The sequence below is a fragment of the Mesoplodon densirostris genome, chromosome 18 (assembly GCF_025265405.1).
Source record: "Mesoplodon densirostris isolate mMesDen1 chromosome 18, mMesDen1 primary haplotype, whole genome shotgun sequence".
Taxonomy (NCBI): Eukaryota; Metazoa; Chordata; class Mammalia; order Artiodactyla; family Ziphiidae; genus Mesoplodon; species Mesoplodon densirostris.
Window position 1 is genome coordinate 49,641,212 of NC_082678.1, and position 26,251 is coordinate 49,667,462.

The window sequence follows — 26,251 nt, forward strand, 5'->3', positions numbered from 1 at the left end:
GTGAAAGCAGGGACTCAAAAGATACTTGTACACAAGTGTCATAGTGGCATTACTCACAATAGTCAAAAGCTGGAAAAAACCCAAGCGTCCATGACAGATGAATGGATAAGCAAAATGTGTTATATACATACAATGGAATGTTATGCAGCCTTAAAAAGGAAGGGAATTCTGACGTGCTACAGCATGGATGAACCTTGAGGACACTATGCTAAGTGAAATAAGCTGGTCACAAAAAGACAAATACTGTATGATTCCACTTATATGTGGTAAGAAGACAGTCAATTCATAAAAGTGGAATGGTGGTTTCCAGGAGCTAGGGGGAGGAGGAAATGCCTAATAAAAATTTCTGGCAATCCAGAGTTACTGACCAACTTTCACTAATTTATCCTGCATTAAGAAACATGAAAATCTCATGGCTTACAACACAAGGTTTATTTCTTGCTCATACTACCTATCTGCAACATGCTGTTCATATGGCAAAGGGAAAAAAAAGCAATGGCTAAATCAGGATATAGCTTATCACTTCCATTCACATTCCACACTTGCCAAAACAAGTCTCATGAATAAGCCTAGTATCAAGGGGCAGGAAGTATACTCTCCCAAAGGGAGAGGCATCTGATGGGAGAACTCTATAGAGATGGACCCAGTAGAGAGGGTTGCCCAATAATTGTAAGTAAGACTTGGGGATGATAAATCTACAACAAAGGGCAACTCCCTTAATTTGAAAAAAGGTATTTACCATGAACCTAGAGCAAAAATAACTAATGCTATATATCAGCAATAAACACTTAGAAAATGTAATAAATGTAACAATAAATTTAAAAGATCCCAACCAAGCATATGAGCTATGAAGCCAATTAACTACATCATCTTAGGCAAACTCTGCTTGTTTCTTCAACTGTGAAATGAAGATAATGACAACCTATTTCATTGATTCTAAAACAAATTTTTCACTTTAACCTCTCAGAAACTGATGACTTCTTGCAAGAACAGCTGTCACCCAGAAAGCAATAATAATGCATCAATAGTATATGAACACTTTCCAGTGTCACTTTCTGGTAACATCAAGAAAGCATCAATATCAAAGTATCTTACATTTGATAAAATACAGTAATATTTAATATTATTGTGATGATTACATGAGCTAATTCATATTAAACACTTAGAGCAATACTTAACATATAGCAAGTTCTCAATAAATATTAGTTTTTTATTCTTTGTCCCACTGTATTTATCAAAACAGATTATGATGCCAGAGTAATTGAAATAAAATGGCAGGGGAGCAGGATTAGAGAAAGAAATCAATGGAACAGAATAAACAGTCCAGGGAAAGAGACCTGCATATTTATGGGAATTTAATACATAATAAATGAATCATTTTATATCAGTGGGGAAGGCACATAATGGTAGTTCTCATCCTATCATACTCAATACCCCGCTTTTATAGGAAGTCTTTGTAAATACTCCTTATCCATACTGAAAGAAAATAAATAGATAATATAAACGTCTACACACAATTCTTAGAAGTTATACATACACACACCCATTCCTTCTCTCTAACCCAGTTTTGGATACACACATACATCCTTACAGAACTAAAAAAATAAAGGGAAATTAATTTATAGGAGAATAATATATACTGTATTTCAATATATAAATGCATAACCACATTAGAAGACAGTAAGTTGTCAAATGCTTCTAACAGGCAGAATCACTGTAATCACCATTAATGCTACAGATACAAATGCTGACTGTAGAACTGGTGACTCAAATACCACAAGTGACACTGGGGACAGTGACCTGATTTTCTTAAATGGTGAACTCCTGGTAAAGTTCTAAACAGAATAGGATACAATCTTCACTTAATCTATAAGACAGTCAAAAATAGGAGAAAATTTAGCCACATAAAAATAATACTTTTGGGCCTCCCTGGTGGCGCAAGTGGTTGAGAGTCCGCCTGCCGATGCAGGGGATACGGGTTCGTGCCCCGGTCTGGGAGGATCCCATATGCCGCGGAGCGGCTGGGCCCGTGAGCCATGGCCGCTGAGCCTGCGCGTCCGGAGCCTGCGCGTCCGGAGCCTGTGCTCCGCAACGGGGGAGGCCACAACAGTGAGAGGCCCGCATACCGCAAAAAAAAAAAAAAAAAAAAAAAAAAAAAAAAAAAAAATACTTTTGCCACGTAAAAATAATACTTTTTAAAAGTATTTAAAGTTTTATTTTATTTTTGGGAATTCCCTGGTGGTCCAGTGGTTAGGACTCCATGCTTCCACTGCAGGGGGCCCAGGTTCAATCCCTGGTCAGGGAATTAGGATCCCACAAGCCGTGTGGTGCAGCCAAAACAAAAAACAAAACTTTTATTTAATAAAAATAGAATGTGCAGGGACTTCCCTGGCAGTCTAGTGGTTAAGACTCTGTGATTCCAATGCAGGGGGTGCAGGTTCAATCCCTGATTAGGGAACTATGATCCCACATACTGCGCAGTGAGGGCCAACCACCACCCCCCAACCAAAAAAAAAAAAAAGAATGTACAAAACATATGTTAGGTTTATGTGTAAAAAGAACTTAGGTCCAAGGCTCATAAAATTATAGGTTTTCATCTGTACACATGTTCAGAGGGATTTCACCTATATGAATGGGGGTAATGAGAGGAAGAATATTTACAATTCCTGGCCCACATCAAATTGTTCTCAATACACTCTCTCTCAAAAACCGTGATAAGTAAAAGCAACTCCATAAGTTTCTTAATGCCTCTCTTGAAGTGCCGAAAACCCCTGGAATAAGACTGTTCCAAAAAAAACTGAACAACTAGATATCCATTTTGTTGAAAATTAATAGACCCATCTCCTCAAAATATTCCTAAATCACTGGAAGGCAGAGTTGTATAATTTCACATGATAAAAACTACATCTCAACATAAGCTTGTGTTCCTTTTCCAACTAGTAAACAAGTTGACTCTGAAGTCTCTAGCTCTGCCAATTCCTCAACTAACCCTTTTTCCATTGCTCTCTCAAACTTTTAAAACTCCATTACAAACAAACTGCCTCTCAGAGGCAATACATTATCATGTTTTTTTTTTTTTTTTTTTTTTTTTTTTTTGCGGTATGCGGGCCTCTCACTGTTGTGGCCTCTCCCGTTGCGGAGCACAGGCTCCGGACGCGCAGGCTCAGCGGCCATGGCTCACGGGCCCAGCCGCTCCGCGGCATATGGGATCCTCCCAGACCGGGGCACGAACCCGTATCCCCTGCATCGGCAGGCGGACTCTCAACCACTTGCGCCACCAGGGAGGCCCCATTATCATGTTTAAAAGCATGGACTTTGGTAAAAGGCAGATCTTCTGGGGTCAAAAACTAGCTCTATTACCTAAGTACTCTGTGTGTGATATAGATTAATTAACTTCTTGACACCTAGGATTCCTTAGCATAAAATCTCCCCTTTTCCTTCAGCTTTTTCCATTATAAACATGTACAAAACATCTTCACCCTAAGAAAACAAAAACAAAAAGGAAATTTCCACCAACTCTACCATTACCATTATTCCTTCTATCAACTCCGTCTCCTCTCTTCCTGGTCAAACTCTTTCAAACTAGAACATGAATTAAATCAAAGAAGTTAATGATCACATAACAGAACAAAGAAGGGATGGAAAGGGAGACTGAAGAACTAAGAAAATACACCAAGGACTAAAACAACACCACTAGAGCCAACAAATAAATTAGAAACAGCAAAAAAACAGAAAAGACGCAACTGAAATACTGACAAAGGTTTAAGATGATCATCTTTGATGCAGAGAAAAAGACAAAGATTGAGTAATTCCTCCAAATATCTGTTTAACTCTCTCATCTTACCCAACTCTACTTTTCTTGGTCCTTGTCATCTTCTAAATTAACATGTAATTTACTAGTCTCTTAGGTTAACCACTTATCACCTCTTCTCCTCCCACTAGAATGTAAGCTCCAGAAAGGCAGTGGCTTTGTTTTGTTTCACTGGCACAGAGCAGGGAATCACTAAATAGTTGAATGTACTAATGAATGCATGATGATATGGAAGACAAAGATGATCCTCCAAAAAGATAAAAAGCAAATGAATCAGAAAAAGTATTGATATGATGATGATAAATTTCTATGAAATGAAGGAATACTTAAATATTTAGGTAAAAAACAATTTATTCCAGAAAAAGTAATTCAAAATGATTTGCACCAAAACACACTGAACTTAAAGGATATAAAGAAAATACTCACCAGCTGTCCAAGCCAATAAAAAGTAAGTCATCGAAAGTGGCATAAAATAACTACAGTATTTTACTTCCTCATAAAAATACTCAGTGCCAGGGAAAATAACTACAGTCTACAAAGTTTTGAAATAAATTGTTATTCTAGAAATTCTACAACCATTCAGATAGATTATTTAGGTGACAAAAGCAACAGGAATCCAATCATTCCTTAACAATTAAGAATTTAGGAAATAATGCCCCTATAAGCACATGTTGAAAAACTATGGGACAATGAAATTAAGGTGAAGATCTCAGAAATGGAAAGCACCGGTAAAAGGACTAGTAGAGTGCACTGAATTGAATTAAATAAGAAAACAAGGAATACAAAATACAGGAATACAAAAATGATTTAACTTCAAAAAATTAATGTAGATGGGGATGCGGCCTGAGGAGCAGGGGCAGAAGCTTCAAGACTAGGGCAACGCAAAAGGCCACAGACACCCCAAAACACACCACCAGACGTGGACCTGCCCACCAGAAAGAAAAGATCCAGCCTCATCCACCAGAACACAGGCACTAGTCCCCTCCACCAGGAAGCCTACACAACCCACTGAACCTACTTTAGCCACTGGGGACAGACACCATAAACAATGGGAACTACAAACCTGCAGCCTGCAAAAAGGAGACCCCAAACACAGTAAGATAAGCAAAATGAGAAGACAGAAAAACACACAGCAGATGAAGCAGTAAGATAAAAACACACCAGACCTAACAAATGAAGAGGAAATAGGCAGTCTACCTGAAAAATAATTCAGAATAATGATAGTAAAGATGATGCAAAATCTTGGAAATAGAATAGAGAAAATGCAAGAAACATTTAACAAGGACCTAGAAGAACTAAAGAGGAAACAAGCAACGATGAACAACACAATAAATGAAATTAAAAATACTCTAGAAGGGGGTTTCCCTGGTGGTGCAGTGGTTGAGAGTCCACCTGCCGATGCAGGGGACGCGGATTCGTGCCCCAGTCCAGGATGATCCCACATGCCACGGAGCGGCTGGGCCCATGAGCCACGGCCGCGGAGCCTGAACGTCCGGAGCCTGTGCTCCTCAACAGGAGAGGCCACAACAGTGAGAGGCCCGTGTACCGCAAAAACAAAACAAAACAAAACAAACAAAACAAAACAAAACAAAAAAACTCTAAAAGGGATCAATAGCAGAATAACTGAGGCAGAAGAACGGATAAATGACCTGCAAGATAAAATAGTGGAAATAACTACTGCAGAGCAGAATAAAGAAAAAAGAATGAAAAGAACTGAGGACAGTCTCAGAGACCTCTGGGACAACATTAAACGCACCAACATTCGAATTATAGGGGTCCCAGAAGAGCAAGAGAAAAAGAAAGGGACTGAGAAAATATTTGAAGAGATTATAGTTGAAAACTTCCCTAATATGGGAAAGGAAACAGTTAATCAAGTCCAGGAAGCACAGAGAGTCCCATACAGGATAAATCCAAGGAGAAACACGCCAAGACACATATTAATCAAACTGTCAAAAATTAAATAAAATAAAACATATTAAAAGCAGCAAGGGAAAAACAACAAATAACACACAAGGGAATCCCCATAAGGTTACCAGCTGATCTTTCAGCAGAAACTCTGCAAGCCAGAAGGGAGTGGCAGGACATATTTAAAGTGGTGAAGGAGAAAAACCTACAACTAAGATTACTCTACCCAGCAAGGATCTCCTTCAGATTTGATGGAGAAATTAAAACCTTTACAGACAAGCAAAACCTGAGAGAGTTCAGCACCACCAAACCAGCTTTACAACAAATGCTAAAGGAACTTCTCTAGGCAGGAAACACAAGAGAAGGAAAAGACCTACAATAACAAACCCCAAACAATTAAGAAAATGGGAATAGGAATATACATATTGATAATTATCTTAAATGTAAATAGATTAAATGCTCCCATCAAAAGACACAGACCAGCTGAATGGATACAAAAACAAGACCCATACATATGCTGTCTACAAGAGACCCACTTCAGACCTAGGGACACATACAGACTGAAAGTGAGGGGATGGAAAAAGATATTCCATGCAAATGGAAATCAAGAGAAAGCTGGAGTAGCAATTCTCATATCAGACAAAACAGACTTTAAAATAAAGACTATTAGAAGAGACAAAGAAGGACACTACATCATGATCAAGGGATCAATCCAAGAAGAAGATATGACAATTGTAAATGTTTATGCACCCAACATAGGAGCACCTCAATACATAAGGCAAATACTAACAGCCATAAAAGGGGGAAATCGACAGTAACACAATTATAGTAGGGGACTTTAACACCCCACTTTCACCAATGGACAGATCATCCAAAATGAAAATAAATAAGGAAACACAAGCTTTAAATGATACATTAAACAAGATGGACTTAATTGATATTTATAGGACATTCCACCAGAAAACAACAGAATACACATTTTTCTCAAGTGCTCATGGAACATTCTCCAGGACAGATCATATCTTGGGTCACAAATCAACCCTTGGTAAATTTAAGAAAATTGAAATTGTATCAAGTATCTTCCAACCACAACGCTATGAGACTAGATATCAATTACAGGAAAAGATCTGTAAAAAATACAAACACATGGAGGCTAAACAATACACTACTTAATAACGAAGTGATCGCTGAAGAAATCAAAGAGGAAATCAAAAAATACCTAGAAACAAATGACAGTGGAGACACGACAACCCAAAACCTATGGGATGCAGCAAAAGCAGTTCTAAGAGGGAAGTTTACAGCAATACAATCCTACCTTAAGAAACAGGAAACATCTCAAATAAACAACCTAACCTTGCACCTAAAACAATTAGAGAAAGATGAACAAAGAAACCCCAAAGTTAGCAGAAGGAAAGAAATCATAAAGATCAGATCAGAAATAAATGAAAAGGAAATGAAGGAAACGATAGCAAAGATCAATAAAACTGGGCTTCCCTGGTGGCGCAGTGGTTGAGAGTCCGCCTGCCGATGCAGGGGACACAGGTTCGTGCCCCGGTCTGGGAAGATCCCACATGCCACGGAGCGGCTGGGCCCGTGAGCCATGGCCGCTGAGCCTGCGCATCCGGAGCCTGCGCTCCGCAACGGGAGAGGCCACAACAGTGAGAGGCCCGCGTACCGCAAAAAAAAAAAAAAAAAAAAAAAAAAAAAAAAAAGATCAATAAAACTAAAAGCTGGTTCTTTGAGAAGATAAACAAAATGGATAAACCATTAGCCAGACTCATCAAGAGAAAAAGGGAGAAGACTCAAATCAATAGAATTAGAAATGAAAAAGGAGAAGTAACAATTGACACTGCAGAAATACAAAAGATCATGAGAGATTACTACAAGCAACTCTATGCCAATAAAATGCACAACCTGGAAGAAATGGACAAATTCTTAGAAATGCACAACCTTCTGAGACTGAACCAGGAAGAAATACAAAATATGAACAGACCAATCACAAGCACTGAAATTGAAACTGTGATTAAAAATCTTCCAACAAACAAAAGCCCAGGACCAGATGGCTTCACAGGCGAATTCTATCAAACATTTAGAGAAGAGTTAACACCTATCCTTCTCAAACTCCTCCAAAATATAGCAGAGGGAGGAACACTCCCAAACTCATTCTACGAGGCCACCATCACCCTGACACCAAAACCAAACAAAGAGGTCACAAAGAAAGAAAACTTCAGGCCAATATCACTGATGAACATAGATGCAAAAATCCTCAACAAAATACTAGCAAACAGAATCCAACAGCACATTAAAAGGATCATACACCATGATCAAGTGGGGTTTATTCCAGGAATGCAAGGATTCTTCAATATACACAAATCAATCAACGTGATACACCATATTAACAAACTGAAGGAGAAAAACCATATGATCATCTCAATAGATGCAGAGAAAGCTTTTGACAAAATTCAACACCCATTTATGATAAAAACTCTCCAGAAAGTAGGCAGAGAGGGAACATTCCTCAACATAATAAAGGCCATATAGGACAAACCCACAGCCAACATCATCCTCAATGGTGAAAAACTGAAACCATTTCCACTAAGATCAGGAACAAGAAAAGCTTGCCCACTCTCACCAGTCTTATTCAACATAGTTTTGGAAGTTTTAGCCACAGCAATCAGAGAAGAAAAAGAAATAAAAGGAATCCAAATTGGAAAAGAAGTAAAGCTGTCACTGTTTGCAGATGACATGATACTATACATAGAGAATCCTAAAGATGCTACCAGAAAACTACTAGAGCTAATCAATGAATTTGGTAAAGTTGCAGGATACAAAATTAATGCACAGAAATCTCTTGCATTACTATTCACTAAAGATGAAAAATCTGAAAGTGAAATTAAGAAAACACTCCCACTTACCACTGCAACAAAAAGAATAAAATATCTAGGAATAAACCTACCTAAGGAGACAAAAGACCTGTATGAAGAAAATTATAAGACACTGTGAAAGAAATTAAAGATGATACAAATAGAGGGAGAGATATACCATGTTCTTGGATTGGAAGAATCAACACTGGGAAAATGACTCTACTACCCAAAGCACTCTACAGATTCAATGCAATCCTTATCAAATTACCACTGGCATTTTTCACAGAACTAGAACAAAAAATTTCACAATTTATATGGAAACACAAAAGACCCCGAATAGCCAAAGTAATCTTGAGAAAGAAAAACGGAGCTGGAGGAATCAGGCTCCTTGACTTCAGACTATACTACAAAGCTACAGTAATCAAGACAGTATGGTACTGGCACAAAAACAGAAATATAGATCAATGGAACACGATAGAAAGCCCAGAGATAAACCCACGCACATATGGTCACCTTATCTTTGATAAAGGAGGCAAGAATATACAGTGGAGAAAAGACAGCCTCTTCAATAAGTGGTTCTGGGAAAACTGGACAGCTACATGTAAAAGTATGAGATTAGAACACTCCGTAACACCATACACAAAAATAAGCTCAAAATGGATTAAAGATCTAAAGGTAAGGCCAGAAACTATCAAACTCTTAGAGGAAAACATAGGCAGAACACTCTATGACATAAATCACAGCAAGATCCTTTTTGACCCATCTCCTAGTGAAATGGAAATAAAAATAAACAAATGGGACCTAATGAAACTTAAAAGCTTCTGCACAGCAAAGGAAACCATAAACAAGACCAAAAGACAACCCTCAGAATGGGAGAAAATATTTGCAAATGAAGCAACTGACAAAGGATTAATCTCCAAAATTTACAAGCAGCTCATGCAGCTCAATAACAAAAAAACAAACAACTCAATCCAAAAATGGGCAGAAGACCTAAATAGACATTTCTCCAAAGAAGATATACAGATTGCCAACAAACACATGAAAGAATGCTCAACATCATTAATCATTAGAGAAATGCAAATCAAAAGTACAATGGGGGCTTCCCTGGTGGCGCAGTGGCTGAGAGTCCGCCTGCCGATACAGGGGACGTGGGTTCGTGCCCCAGTCTGGGAAGGTCCCACATGCCGCGGAGCGGCTGGGCCTGTGAGGCATGGCCGCTGAGCCTGCGTGTCCGGAGGCTGTGCTCCGCAACGGAAGAGGCCAAAACAGTGAGAGGCCCGCGTACCGAAAAAAAAAAAAGTACAATGAGATATCATCTCACACTGGTCAGAATGGCCATCATCAAGAAATCTAGAAACAATAAATGCTGGAGAGGGTGTGGAGTAAAGGGAAACTCTTGCACTGCTGGTGGGAATGTAAACTGATACAGCCACTATGGAGAACAGTATGGAGGTCCCTTAAAAAACTACAAGTAGAACTACCATACGACCCAGCAATCCCACTACTGGGCATATACCCTGAGAAAACCATAATTCAGAGAGTCATGTACCAAAATGTTCACTGCAGCTCTATTTACAATAGCCAGGATATGGAAGCAACCCCTAAGCGTCCATCAGCAGATGAATGGATAAAGAAGATGGGGCACATATGTACAATGGAATATTACTCAGCCATAAAAAGAAACGAAATTGAGTTATTTGTAGTGAGGTGGATGGACCTAGAGTCTGTCATACAAAGTGAAGTAAGTCAGAAAGAGAAAAACAAATACCATATGCTAACACATATATATGGAATCTAAGAAAAAAAAAAAAGGTCATGAAGAACCTAGGGGTAAGACGGGAATAAAGACACAGACCTACTAGAGAATGGACTTGAGGATATGGGGAGGGGGAAGGGTAAGCTGTGACAAAGTGAGAGAGTGGTATGGACATATATACACTACCAAACGTAAAAGAGATAGCTAGTGGGAAGCAGCTGCATAGCACAGGGAGATCAGCTCGGTGCTTTGTGACCACCTAGAGGGGTGGGATAGGGAGGGTGGGAGGGAGGGAGACGCAAGAGGGAAAAGATATGGGAACATATGTATATGTATAACCGATTCACTTTGTTATAAAGCAGAAACTAACACACCATCGTAAAGCAATTATACTCCAATAAAGGTGTTAAAAAAAATTAATGTAAACTCACATTGATGCTAAAAAAATTAAAATTTAAAATCATTTTTGATAAAAATTCGTAGTAAACTAGAAATAGTAGCTAAAATGTAAAGCGAACATCACATTTGAGAAATTTTATAAGCAATTTCCATTAAAGTCAGGAATGTAACGAAGTTTCTATCATTGCCTCTCTCTAGATATTGTAGTTTTCAGACAACATAATAAGACAATCTCATAATCACACCAGAAAATAAGAAATATGAGGTAAAAGAGTTGAAAAGAGACAAAATTATCCTTATTTACAGACACTATGTCCACAAAGGAAATCCAAAAGAATCATCAGGTAAACTATTAGAACTATATAGGTACTAGAATTAAATCAACAATAACAAGAAAATCAGAAGCTTTTACACATACTAATAATAATAAATTAGAAAAAAATCCCCTTATACGATAACAAGGGCTACAACGTACCTAGAAATAAATCCAACAAAAGGTGGGTGTGACCCTCATGGAAGAAATGATAAAACTGTACTAAAGGACATATAAAACACCTGAACAAATAAGGAAATATGCTATCTTTATATATATAAAGAGTGAAATATTAAAATATCAATTCTCTTCTAAACTTATAAATTCAATGCAATTCCAATCAAAATCCCTAGTTTCATTATGAAACTGAAGGTGACACTAAAACACACTTAAATGACTTAAGGCAATTTTAAAGAATAAGATAGAGCGCTACAGTAGAGAACAGGCTGAACAGAACAGCAAGACAATGAATGACTTTGCAGATCAAAAATGAAGATTTCGGTCTTTAAGAGCAATGGGAAGTCAACAGTGATTTTAAAACAAGTAAGACGACTTTGTCAAAAGTGTGCAAAAATGTATTGGAGAGGCTCAAAAGACAACCTGGGATGTCAGTGAAAATGGTGGTATGGACCTAACAGAAATTCTCTTCTCCAAAACACCATAAAAATACTGGCAAAAAAGGTCAGAATCAGCTTTTTTAGAACTCTGGAAATTAACCAAAGGCTTACAGTAGTCTAGGGAGCATTTATTCAAGAACTGAATCTTGGTAAGAACTTTGTGGTGTTTTAACTTGCCCTATTTCCATCATCCCCTCCCTAGTGCCATGGTAGCCTAAAAACAAGAGACCACAATCATAGTACAATAGAAAAATCAGCAGTCTGGCAGCCATTGCAAAGGGCAGATGAAGTTCCTTGAAAACCTCATCCCAGAGAATTATTGGACATGTCTGGTGGTTCCCTGAAAGACACCACTCACAAGGCTGTCTTAATCTGACTTGACAGAGTTGCTCATATAAAACAGCCTTTTCCCTGGGGGTATCTGTCAAAAACAATCAAAGACAACTGTTGAACCTCAGGGTGGCCTGAGGCAGTGGGTAACAGTTTTAACAGTTGGGGAAAATAACGAGTTAACCAAAAAGCTTAAAAGGAAGAAAAGCAGAGGAATAGAATGTCCATATGGGCTTGAAATCTCCAAAATATTCCTAGGGATCATGAAGATCACATGCATACACAGACCTTTGAGCATGATCAGGAAAGACCTAAGAAGGTCCTAAACTCTCAAGACAGATCTTGAGGACTGACATCAGGCACTGCACAAGCAAGAAGTGAAGGATAAGGCAAAGTTGTAAAATGCCTGGCTCTGTGTTGAAGGCATACCCCAACATGCACAGAGTCTCTTGGCAGATTTGTGACTTATTAGTTCCAGGTGTTTAAGGAAGTCTCTGTCAGCTCATTAGCTGACCACTAAGCTAACCAAGCAGACTTCAGTGGCCACACACAACAATGAATACAGACTTTAAGAATTAGTTCAGGGAATTCCCTGGCAGTCCAGTGGTTGAGACTCAGCACTTTCACTGCCGTGGGCCCAGATTCAACCCCTGGTCCAGGAACTAAGATCCCACAAGCCACGTGGTGTGTCCAAAAAAAACAAAACCCAAAACAAAAACAATTAGCTCAGAAAAGTCGCTAAGCAAAAAACAACAACCAAAAAAACCCAGCAGGGCCTCCCTGGTGGCGCAGTGGTTAAGAGTCCGCCTGCCGATGCAGGGGATACGGGTTCGTGCCCCGGTCTGGGAGGATCCCATATGCTGCGGAGCGGCTGGGCCCGTGAGCCATGGCCGCTGGGCCTGCGCATCCGGAGCCTGTGCTCCGCAACGGGAGAGGCCACAACAGTGAGAGGCCCGCATACCGCAAAAAGAAAAAAAAAAAAAAAAAAAAAAAAAAACCCAGCAAAAACAACCAACCTTGGGAAGAGGGGAAGCTCTGATTTCTGCAGTTGCCATTTCTATTATTTTAAATGTTCAGTTTTCAACCCCAATTTATGAGACATACAAAGAAACAAGAAAGTACAGTCCACACACAGAATAAACGCATTCAATTAACTAAAGGAAACTGTCTAAAAAACTAAAGAAAAGTATGAGAATATCTCACCAAATTGAGAATACCAATAAAAAGAATTTACAAAAAAAAACAAACCTCAGGAGTTGAAAATACAACAATGTGCATTATATCTCAGACAAAGGAGATTTTTAAAAAATAATTCACCCATGTGTCAACGTAAGTAAATCTGGCTAAACAAATTTAACCAGAGATTCACAAAGCAACTTTACGTCTATGAAGGCACATGATTAATACCACCATTTCTTTCCTAGAAAAGAACAAAAATTCCTACGTCATCTCATCTTCATAATCTGGATGATCTCAGCCACTTTGGTAACGCTCTTATCCTACTGGCATAAGAAGAACAGAATCCTCTTGCTGTCGTTCCCACTCCTCACAAAATTCTATCATTTAATGTTGTCCTTTGCTCTCTTCTTGCATTTTCTTACATATCCATTTCACTCACAGATAGCAGGTTAAGGGATGAATTTTTAGCAAAGCTACACAATTACTTAAAATTTTTCACTGCTTATACTGCTATTAGATATATTCAGGATCATGAATCTCTAGGAACTCAGTTTAGTAGCATATGATAAAAGCATAAAAAATTCTTAGCCATCATTAAAATAACCCAAATTTCCTGCCATTTTCACAAATAATATGCTTTGTCATGTCCATATAAAACTGTCATTTTATTCAAACTATACCAGACTATCTCCAGAGAAATAGGAAATTATGAGCCTGATAACTGATGAAAAACTGCAACTGAAACACTTCCTTGATTCAGATGTACTATAATGTTCAGAGAGATTAAAATTTTAACTTTTTCTTACCACTAGCAAGCCAAACAGGCTTCCAACGAAAAAAAGATTCATTTTAGGAAAAACAGACTTATGAAGACTACTTTAGTTATTCAAGAAAGTGTTTTTATTTATCTAGGGGAACTATTTATTTATTTATTATTGGCCACACAGCATGTGGGATCTTAGTTCCCCAACCAGGGATTGAATGTGCACCCCTTGCATTGGGAGCACGGAGTCTTAACCACTGGACGACCAGGGAAGTCCCAAGAAAGTGTTCTTAAAAGACTGGAGTTGGGACTTCCCTGGTGGTGCAGTCATTAAGAATCCACCTGCCAATGCAGGGGACACAGGTTTGAGCCCTGGTCCAGAAGATCCCACATGCTGCGGAGCAACTAAGCCCATAAGCCCGTGAACCGTAACTACTGAGCCTGCACTCTAGAGCCCACGAGCTACAACTACTGAGCCCACACACCGCAACTACTGAGCCCATGTGCCACAACTACTGAAGCCCATGCGCCTAGAGCCCATGCTCTGCCACAAGAGAAGCCACCGTAATGAGAAGCCCACACATTGCAACGAAGAGCAGCCCCTGCTCACTGCAACTAGAGAAAGCCCACATGCAGCAACGAACACCCAACTCAGCCAAAAAATAAATTAAAAAAAAAATTAAAGACCTAACTGCTTCTATAAAAATAAATAAATAAATAAAAGATAAAAGACTGGAGTTTGGGCTTCCCTGGTGGTGCAGTGGTTGAGAGTCCGCCTGCCAATGCAGGGGACAAGGGTTCATCCCCCGGTCCGGGAAGATCCCACATGCCGCAGAGCAGCTGGGCCCGTGAGCCATGGCCACTGGGCCTGCGCATCTGGAGCCTGTGCTCTGCAATGGGAGAGGCCACAACAGTGAGAGGCCCGTGTTACCGCCAAAAAAAAAAAAAAAAAGACTGGAGTTAAAGTGGTGAAAGATTAAGAAATAGGAATAACCCTCCCAGACTGCAAACAATACTACAAAGCTACAGTGATCAAAACAGTGTGTTATTGGCACAAACACAGACATATGGATCAACGGAACAGAATAGAGATCTCAGAAATAAACCCACACACCTACAGTCAATTAATCTTCAACAAAGGAGGCAAGAATATAAAATGGGAAAAAGACAGTCTCTTCAGTAAAGGGTGCTGGGAAAGTTGGACAGCTGCATGTAAATCAATGAAGTTAGAACACACCCTCACACCATGCACGAAAATAAACTCAAAATGGCTTAAAGACTTAAACACAAGATATGACACCAGAAAGCTCCTAGAAGAAATCATAAGCAAAACATTCTGACATAAATCATACCAACGTTTTCTTAGGTCAGTCTCCCAAAGCAATAAAAATAAAAACAAAAATAAACAAATGGGACCTAATCAAACTTACAAGCTTTTGCACAGCAAATGAAACCATAAGCAAAACAAAAAGACGGGCCTCCCTGGTGGCGCAGTGGTTAAGAGTCCGCCTGCCGATGCAGGGGATACGGGTTCGTGCCCCAGTCTGGGAGGATCCCATATGCCGCGGAGCGGCTGGGCCCGTGAGCCATGGCCGCTGGGCCTGCGCATCCGGAGCCTGTGCTCCGCAACGGGAGAGGCCACAACAGTGAGAGGCCCACATACCGCAAAAAGAGAAAAAAAAAAAAAAAAAAAAACAAACAAAAAGACAACCTACAGAATGGGAGAAAACATTTGCAAATGATGCAACTGACAAGGGCTTAATCTCCAAAATATATAAACAGCTCATACAACTCAATAACAACAAAACAAACAACCCAATTGAAAAATCAGCAGAAGACCTAAATAGACATTTCTCCAAAGAACACTTACAGATGGCCCTAGGCACATGAAAAGGTGCTCAACATCACTAATTATGAGAGAAATGCAAATCGAAACTACAGTGAGGTACCACTTCATACCAGTCAGAATGGCCATCATTAAAAAATCTACAAATAGCAAGTGCTGGAGAGGCTATGGAGAAAAGGGGGCCCTCTTACTCTGTTGGTGGGAATGTAAGTTGGTACAACCACTATGGAAAACAGTATGGAAGTTCCTCAGAAAACTAAAAATAGAACTACAATATAACCCAGCAATCCCACTCCTGGGCATATATATCTGGACAAAACTATAATTAGAAAAGATACATGCACCCCTATGTTCATAGCAGCACTATTCACAAACAGCCAAATGTCCATCAACAGGTGAATGGATAAAGAAGATGTGGTACATATATAAAATGGAATATTACTCAGCCATAAAAAAGAATGAAATAATGCCATTCGCAGCAACATAGATAGACCTAGAGATTATCGTACTAAGCAAAGTAAGTCAGAAAGAGAAAGACAAATACCATATGATATCACTTATATGTGGAATCTAAAATACGATACAAATCAACATATCTACAAAACAAAAACAGGGACTTCCCTGGTGGTCCACTGGTTAAGACTCCGCACTCCCAATGCAGGGGGCCCGGGTTCAATCCCTGGTCAGGGAACTAGATCTCACATGCTGCAACTGAACATCCTGTATGCAGCAATGAAGATCCCACTTGCTGCAACTAAGACCCAACACAGCCAAATAATTAAATAAATAATAAATATTTAAAAAAAAAACAAAAACATGGGCTTCCCTGGTGGCACAGTGGTTGAGAGTTCGCCTGCCGATGCAGGGGACACAGGTTCGTGCCCCGGTCCGGGAAGATCCCACATGTCGCGGAGTGGCTAGGCCCGTGAACCATGGCCGCTGAGCCTGCACGTCTGGAGCCTGTGCTCCACAAAGGGAGAGGCCACAACAGTGAGAGGACCACGTACCGCAAAAAAAAAAAAAAAAAAGAAAAGAAAAATTATAACAATGAAATAAATACAATTTTGAAAAAAAATTTAAAAGCTCATACTGTCACCAAAAAAACCCAAACCAATTCTCTTTAATTTTCCACTTATATATCCATATAGTTTTGTACAACCATATATACATATTCAATTTTGTATTCTGCTTATTTCATCTTCTTTCATGCTTTTAAATAGTTCCAGTACTCTCTCTCATTATGACTTCTATCAGATTAAATGTGTTATTTCCTTTTATATTTTAATATGATTTGGAAGCTAAGTATCTTACAGGAAATTCTTAAAGTTCACCATAAATTTTTCTTAAAAATTGTTTTTCAATTATAAAAACTATTGTGGAAAATTTAGAAAATACAGAAAAGCATAAAAAACAAAATAACCACTCATAAGTCCACCAAAGACAACTACCATTAATATTCTGAAATGCTCTCTTTACTCTTTTTTCCTTTCATTTTATTTATAACAATTCTGTAATATACACTGCACCTCACTTTACTTAGCCATGATTTCACTGTTGAAAGCTGGACTGGTTCTAAGATTTTACTATCATAAACAACCCTGAAATAAAGACTTCTGAATACCTATAGATCTTTAATGCAAACTTCTGACAACTTCCTCAGGAGAGAATTTTAGAAGGGAAAATTCTGGCACAGCCTCTGTCTTCTGATTGATACAGTGGGTTAAATATACTTGATTCTTAAAGGATTGATACGAATTGCAAAACTGCCTTCCAAAAAGGGGCAATGATTTACAAGAAAATTTTGAATTTCAGAATTTCCCATTTCACCAAAACCTTGCCATTATCATTTTTTAAAGTATTTTCTAACATAGTAAAAAAAAAAATGGCAGCTTACTGTTGCCCTAATTTACATTTCTTAGATATACTAAGATTAAACATTTTTAATGTTTATTAGATATTTCCATTTCTTCTATATTTCTCTATGTATTTTCCTTGGTTTTCTGCTGGGGTTTTAATGTTTTTCTTATAGTTTTTGTAACTGTTCTATAGTTTATGAAAATGAAAGCTTAACCTATAAAAGGACTATACCATGGCTTCTGAGTAGTCAAAGTGCAATTATTATCATCTACCATTTACCTAACATATTTGATATATACACAAAAAACTAAATGAATGAATTTAAGCTATTTTAACGTAATATTCTCTTTTAAAGAGATCAAGAAGTTTTGCATCTTTATCCAACAGTGACAATTCTCAGGTTGTATGAATCATACCTCTTCATGGCATATGAATTATATTACAAAACTGGATCTCACAAGATTATTATTATCTAGAAATGAGCATTTCAATTGCCAAGACTAAAAGAAAAATTATGTTCTGCAAAATGAGCAAGCATTTATCACGGAGAAATATCTAAAAGGAAGTTCCATGTTTGTCATGCAACATCTATTTTATTCACTAGCCACTTTATAACACTTGTGAAATACTGGTTGTCACACGTACTTTGGATAATTGTATACATCATGGGTCAGCAAGTTACAGCCAAATCTCAGCCATCCCCACTTTTGTAAATAAAGTTGTATTAGGACACATTTATTAGTCATGCTCATTCATTTACATATTATCTAATGGCTGCTTTCACACTAGGAGATCAAAGTTGACTACTTAGCTTGCAAAGCCTAAAACATCTACTATCTGGCTCTTTACAATATAGACAGCTAAAACATCTGAGTAAATGATTTTACTCATTCTTGGAAGCCAGCACAAACATTCGGATCCTAACTCATGGAGCTCATACTCTAGTACAGTGAAAGACTTGTATGCAAATAACTTATAATACAAGATATAAAAGGCTAAGTGCTCTAAGAAAGGTAAAGAGTGTCAGAAAAAGGAAGAGTCTTTCCAGTGGGGAAAATCTTGAAGGAAGCAACTTTTGCACTGGGTTTTAAAGGATGGCTATAATTTGGACATATAGGATGGAGAGACTTCCAGTGTGAAGAAAAGTAAAGTTGTGAAAGAATACAAACATAACAGTGTACTTTGCATGGAGAAGCACAGTTAGGAGAAAATGCTAATAAGTCCTTCAAAGCCAAAGCATAGGGAAGGTTTTCAATGTCAGGATGAGCAGTTTAGATTTTAAATACAATTAGGTTCAAGAGTAAGGAAGTTAACAGTGATTAGAACTGTGCTTTAGGAAGATCTATCTATCAACAGTATTTGAAATGAATTTGAGGAGAGAGAGGTGATAAGGAAATTGTTACAAAGCTATAATAATCCATGACAGAAGTAATGAAGGCGGTGGCAATGGGACTGGAAAGAGAGGAGGGACTGGAAAAAAATGAAACAAACACACTATTATCTTAGTTATCTTATCACAAACAATGGAAAAGAATATGAAAAAGAATATATATATGTGTGTAACTGAGTCACTTTGCTGTACAGAAGAAATTAACACAACACTGTAAATCAACTATACTTCAATAAAACTAAAAAGAAAAGAAATAGTAAAAGCAATGAAAATATACCATGTAATCCGGTAATTTGCAAATGTTTCTAATTTGGGGGATATACAATTACAGTCATGTATTTTTTAAAGCACTGATTTCCTTCTGTTCTTCAAAAATTGTAACAATTGGGCTTCCCTGGTGGCGCAGTGGTTGAGAGTCCCCCTGCCGATGCAGGGGACACAGGTTTGTGTGCCGGTCCGGGAAGATCCCACATGCCGCAGAGCGGCTGGGCCCGTGAGCCATGGCCGCTGAGCCTGCGCGTCTGGAGCCTGTGCTCCGCAAAGGGAGAGGCCACAACAGTGAGAGGACCACGTACCGCAAAAAAAAAAAAAAAGAAAAGAAAAATTATAACAATGAAATAAATACAATTTTGAAAAAAAATTTAAAAGCTCATACTGTCACCAAAAAAACCCAAACCAATTCTCTTTAATTGTCCACTTATATATCCATATAGTTTTGTACAACCATATATACATATTCAATTTTGTATTCTGCTTATTTCATCTTCTTTCATGCTTTTAAATAGTTCCAGTACTCTCTTATTATCAGACAGCAGCATCTGGATATAATATAAACCTTACTGATATGGGGTAAAACCTCTTTATCTCCTCTACCTTTGAACAAAATGATAATTGCTTCTATTTAGTTCTGATAATTTCAAGAAGAGGGACTATTTAAATAATAATTTAAAGTGCTGGACTACCACTTTCTCCCATTTTTAAACTAACTCTGGATACAAACACACACTGAAACAGAATTCGCTTGCTAGGGCTCCCTCTGCTTGACCACTGGAATAAAAGTCTGATCTTAAATTTGGGCTCTTCGGGCTTCCCTGGTGGCGCAGCGGTTGAGAGTCTGCCTGCCGATGCAGGGGACACGGGTTCCTGCCCCGGTCTGGGAAGATCCCGCATGCCGCGGAGCGATTGGGCCCGTGAGCCAAAATTGCTGAGCCTGCGCGTCTGGAGCCTGTGCTCCGCAACAAGAGAGGCCGCGATAGTGAGAGGACCGCGCACTGCGATGAAGAGTGGCCCCCACTTGCCACAACTAGAGAAAGCCCTCGCACAGAAACGAAGACCCAACACAGCCAAAAAAAAAAAAAAAAAAAAATTTGGGCTCTTCGTTGCTTCTGCTGAATTCCTGAAAATAAGAATAGTTGGATTTGCTTCAGAAGCTCCTCGCCAGGTTTATCAAATGCCCTCCTCAGGAGGGGAAACATAAAATATCTTTCTCTGTATTTTCCAAAACGCCAATAATTTTATTGTTTCTTAACTGATTAATTTTTAAAGAAGAGAGTTTTAGATTCACTGACATAGAGAAGAGACTTGTGGTTATCAAGGGGGAGGTGGGTGGGAGAGGAATTGATTGGGAGTTTGGGATTAGCAGATGCAAACTATTATATATAGAATGGATAAACAAGGTCCTACTGTATAGCACAGGAAACTATATTCAATATCCTGTGATAAACCATAATGGAAAAGAATATGAAAACGAATGTGTGTGTGTGTGTGTGTGTGTGTATATAAATAAACTGAGTCACTTTGCTGTACAGCAGAAATTAACACAACATTGTAAATTAACTATATTTCAATAAAATAAATTTTTAAAAAAGAAGAGTTTTATATTCAAAGCTCACAAACATTTAAATAATATATAAGGATAAGCTGGAATTCACCAGACTGATGTTTTGTAAGTAAGGAAATTATTCTAAAGACCGGTTTTATATTCTCTACTCATTAAGAACTAAACTGCAGCTCCCTGTCAGTTGGCTTCTGGCTGGGTTCTACCAACAGAATACAAAAACAGTATATTGGAGAGTAGGAGAAAGAGAGATGATGAGGTATTTCTCCCTGCCTTTCTCTCTACCTAAGACTAAATCTCCCAGTGGCTTCAACTCCTTTTGGGAAAGTCCAGTTCCCACCAAGTAACCCTAGCCCCTGGCCTCCAGGTCCATCTCCTACCTGTATCCCTCCATTTATCACTTCTTGCCTTTTACTACTGCTAATCTCTGGGTTGCTTCACCATCTCTTGTAGTTTCTCAAGTCTTCCATCACCCATGTAACCAATTCTCTGCATTAAAGTCTCTCCATGTAAAAGGAAGGAGGGTGGGAGGGAGGGAGGGAAGAGCAAAATGGCCCTAGGCCTTTCTTTTCTGACTCTAGTGTACCCACCGTCCAGCTTCCACTAGTCTCATTTCACAATGGAAAAGAAACAGCAATCACATCAGTAAACTTTCTAGATCACTTGTATAAACCCATCCTTCTCAAACTGGAGTATATGTTGCTTTGCATTACATGGGTATGCCAGGATGATTTATGTGAAACTACAAGACAACCATGTTGTATTTTTCTGTTGTGTCTACAGTGATTTAAAAAAATTATTTGTACATTAAAACAAACCACAAGGGTAATGTCAATTCAATGGGGAAGAGCCTTCAACAAATGGTGTTGGGACAACTGGATATCCATCCACATGCAAATAGTGAAACTGAACCCCCATCTCATAACCGTATACAAAAATTAACTCAAAATGGATCATAGATGTAATTTTAGAACTAAAACTACAAAATTCTTAGAAGAAAACATATGCGTAAATCTTTGTGACCCTAGATTAAGCAATGGTTTCTTAGGTATGACATCAAAGCAGTAGCAACCTAAGAAAAAAAATATATTGGACTTCCTCAAATTTGAACTTTTGTACTTCAAAGGACATTATCAAGAAAGTGAAAAGACAATTCACAGAATGGGAGAAAATATTTACAAATTACACCTAATTAGCGACTTGTATCTAGAATATATAAAGGAATCCTACAACTCATAACAAAATGACAACCCAATTAAAAACTAGGCAAATGATATGAACAGACATTTCTCTAAAGATGATACATAAATGGCCAATATCCTTGCTCGTAAGTAAAATGCAAATCAAAACCACAATGAGATAGTTGTCTGGGGCATAATGTGGGGAAGCAAACTAACTGCAAAGGGGCATTAAAGAACTTTCAGGGAAGAAAGAAATATTCTACAATACATCTTGACTGGGGCATATATATATATACATACATATATATACATACATACATATATATATATATATATATATATATATATATACACACACACACACACCCCCACACACACATATATATATTTTATTATTATTATATTTTTTGGTACACGGGCCTCTCACTGTTGTGGCCTCTCCCGCTGCGGAGCACAGGCTCCGGACGCGCAGGCTCAGCGGCCAGGGCTCACGGGCCCAGCCGCTCCACGGCATGTGGGATCTTCCCGAACTGGGGCACGAACCCGTGTCCCCCTGCATCAGCAGGCGTACTCTCAACCACTGCGCCACCAGGGAAGCCCTGGGGCGTATATATTTGTCAAAAGTCAACAACCTGTACACTTAAAATCCATGAGTTTATATGCAAATTGTATGTAAATTATCAACTTTTAAAAAAGTAAGCCATCTACAGTCTATTTCTTCAACAGAAGAAAAGAAGCAAAGGATCAAATATGTTCAATTACCTAACTATGCTATTATATAATTAGCAAAAACTGAAAGAGAAGTGATTTTTTCTGCCAGAGCAAAGGAAGTACGAAATTGATACAAAGGTCTTTTAGAAATATAGAAAATGACTGAAGTATTAAATAAGCACACATTTGGGGGTTTTATAAACTGCTGTAAACTGGGGCTTCATAGGAAAACACTGGTTTGGCTGCTAAAACATAAAATGTTCATATTAGATGTCATTATCATCAATGCTAACTTTATACACTACCACATTACAACTGAATAATTACACTTAGCAGACACTGAGTAACCACAAAAGTAGTCTCATAAGAAACTACTTTGCTAATAAAAATTTCTAGGAAACTGGCGACATCTTAATAGCTTATTTCCAGGAATCTTTACAGCAACAATTTTGTTATATATCAGTATTATTGTCTGAAATTACTCTGTATAACTGCTTAAAAATAACTGAAGTTCATAGCCTTGGGAAAAAAAAAATCTCTTAGATTACCCATGTATCACCTACAAAAAAAAAAAAGTAGAGCTTTCTTCTTTATCCTTTTTGATAATTCTGTAAATTATAATGCTACAGATACACTGTATTAACAAATATCTAAAGCAAGCAAAGACGTAAAATTCACAAGTTCAACTAAGAAAAAAATTTCCAACAATGCAGTAGAAAAACATAGTTTCCCTTACCTCATCATCATCATCAGAATCATTCCCAAACACTGAAGGTTTTTGCAAAACAGGGTGCAACTGCTGTGCTTTCTTTGGCAAAGTAAGCCCATACCTGCATTTTTTTTTTGAAATAGAAATTACACCATTATATTTAAATGTTAAACAATAATACATCCACTACCTCTTCCAGACGAAGCTACCAAGTCAAAACATGTCACATAACCTATGAACATATAACACTGGTTCTGATTTTCAACTATCTAAAAGTTCTAATATGCGCTAAAGATTTTATAATTACTACTCTAAGTGATTATTTGTGGGCCAAAATCAAAATACCATTTTAATCAAAGAAGGGAAGTGAATGAAGAGTTTAGAAATGTTTTAGATGGTGAAATGATAGCAAGGTTTTAAAAAGAACATGTTAGTGGAAAGCTCAGTTGATGTCCACTAAAAATAAAAACGCTCTAAATTATCCTTGTGATCTAACAAGAGTCAAGAAAATACTTTTTTTTCCCCTATTGGGTACACAATTTTAAAGCAGTTATTGGATAAAGGTTAATGTCACCCATGAAAATTTTTTAAAAGATTACATTAACTGAGAAACCCAAGTAGCCACGGAGCAAATTGCCATTACACTTTATTAAGCACACTTGCTTTGTCTTGGAGCACCTGAAAGAACCATCCCATAAGATCCAACTCATTTAGTTTCTCACGTTTTGGCCTTTAAGACGCAGAAATCACGGGAAGCCGCATCACAAGCGAGGATTATACATCAAAGATAAAACTTCCAAGAACATATAACATAACATTTGTCTCTTTTGTGGCAACGTATACCCCAATTCCCTATATGCCTACCCTTTTCTGTGGCTTCTCAGCACAACATTCCTAAACCGAGAAGGGAGGGCGGTAATCAGAACTTGACCTGCCAAGTAGAACAAGACCCTCTAAGAAAGCCAGGAATTGTCTCTCTTCTCATTGCCCCTGAAAGCATCCAACCGGGGAGAAACTCAAGCGCGGGGTAGGAAGCAAGACTGAGGGGCCTCAGACCGAGCTTTTGGAAAATAGAAAAGTCTCGCTCTCTGCCCCTCAGCCTAACTTCCTTTATCTCCTCACAAGTTTCTCCCTCAAACTTCGGGCTTCCATCCTGGAAAATGTGGGGGGGGGGGGGGGATGGGAATATATGTTCCTCAGGATTTCTCGCTTTCCCCCATCTCTATCCCTGACGACACAGCCCCTTCACTTCCAGCGCACTTCTAGTGCTCGGCCAAAGACACAGTCGCCGTGGTGTATCACTCCCCAGCCTAACCCTAACTCCCAGGTCACTCACTGCCTGCCCGGAATCGCCATCTTGCTCCCGTCTCCGCTGAACGTGGCCGACGCCGACGTGACGCTGACGCAGACGCCGACGTCGAACGTGAGCTCTCGCGCGGGTTTGGGCGGCCTAGAACCCGCCTACCGGCTGGGTTCGCGTATTGTGTTGCTTCCGCACTGCTTAGAATCTGATGTTTGGCTTTTGGCGTTGTTTTGAAAACCGACAGACTGCCTCGAAATCAGTGGGAAGAAAGGAATGACAAAATTTTAGGCCAGAGGTTCGCAGAGAGTGGTCCTGGGACCAGCAGAGTCGGCATCACCCGGGAATTTGTTAGAAATGCAAAATTTCCGGCTCTGTTCCACATCTACGGAATCAGAAACTCTGGGATGGGGCCCAGAAATCTGAATTTTAACGAGCCCTCCAGGTAATTCTGATACTCAAGTTTGAAAACCACTGCCCTAGGCTATCGATTCCCTCCCCGCCCCCGAGGTACTCAGTGTGAGTATACCTGGCTCAGGGTAATTTGGCAGAAGATGAAAATCTATACGCTAAGTATCTCATTATAGGACAGAAATGATTAATAAAATACCGTGGTACCACTGGGTATAGGAAGTAAAATTATATATGATACTTTTTAAAAAATGCTAGTCATACTTCACCTGTGGACCCACTCATTCTCGGCCCCTTCCAAACTAGTAACAGCAAAGAGATCTTTTGAATTACCGATAGAAGAATGTTAAAATCTCCAGCTGTAATTGTGGATTTGTCTATTTCTCTTTTTACTCCTGTCATGTTTTGTTTCATGTATTTTAAAGTTTTGTTATTAGATATATAAACATGTAGGATTGTTATGTCCTCTTACATTGACCCCTATACCATTAAGAAATGATCCTCTTTATTTTTTTATTTTTATCTACTTCATCTGATATTAATATAACCAGCATTGTTAGCATAGTGTATCTTTTCCCATCCTTTTACTTTTAACCTACTTTAATTAGTTTGTGTCTTTATATTTAAAGTGGTTCTCTTGTTGATACGTATAGTTGGGTCTCGCTTTTTTATCCAGCCTGGCAATTTCTTCCTTTTAACGTGGGTATTTAGAACATTTTCATTAAAGCAGTTATTAGTATAGTTGCAATTTGTTTTCTCTTTTTCCTATCTGTGTTTTGTACTACCCCCTCCACCTTCCCCCACCCTTTTGAATTAATCAATAAATTTTTATGACTGCTTAAGATTTTTATGCTTCAACTTCTTTGTTGGCTTATTGGCCATACTTTGTTTTTTTTTTTAAGGTTTTGCTTTAGGGTTTCTGGTACACATCTTTAACTTATCATAGTCTACCTTCAAGTAAGAATGAAGCACTTTCTGTATAGTATAAAAACTTTATAAAAGTATAGTTCCATTTTCCCTCTCTGAGACTTTGTGCTATATTTGTCACACATTTTACTTCTACCTATGTTAT

General features: G+C 38.5%; 1 protein-coding gene and 1 non-coding gene across 4 annotated transcripts in view; one reads left to right on the forward strand and one right to left on the reverse strand.

Annotated features, from left to right (window-relative positions):
• The window catches only part of NSRP1 (nuclear speckle splicing regulatory protein 1), a 65,483-nt gene extending 40,621 nt beyond the window's left edge, over nucleotides 1-24,862 (reverse strand). Inside the window, exons 1-3 of one of the 3 annotated variants that reach the window (XM_060081250.1) lie at nucleotides 24,805-24,829; nucleotides 24,333-24,399; nucleotides 23,496-23,589 (exon numbers count right to left, since the gene is read on the reverse strand). Coding sequence is in view for 1 of the 3 variants with exons in the window: in XM_060081249.1 (XP_059937232.1) it covers nucleotides 23,496-23,589; nucleotides 24,805-24,824 (114 nt within the window). In the remaining 2 variants the exon portion in view is untranslated. Of the gene's footprint in view, nucleotides 1-23,495; nucleotides 23,590-24,332; nucleotides 24,400-24,804 lie in introns of all 3 variants that reach the window. The other 2 variants (XM_060081249.1, XM_060081251.1) reach the window with 2 other exon arrangements.
• TRNAW-CCA (transfer RNA tryptophan (anticodon CCA)) lies at nucleotides 2,233-2,305 on the forward strand. The gene has a single exon. It is a non-coding gene; the product is annotated as a tRNA-Trp (tRNA).
• Nucleotides 24,863-26,251: the final 1,389 nt, after the last annotated feature.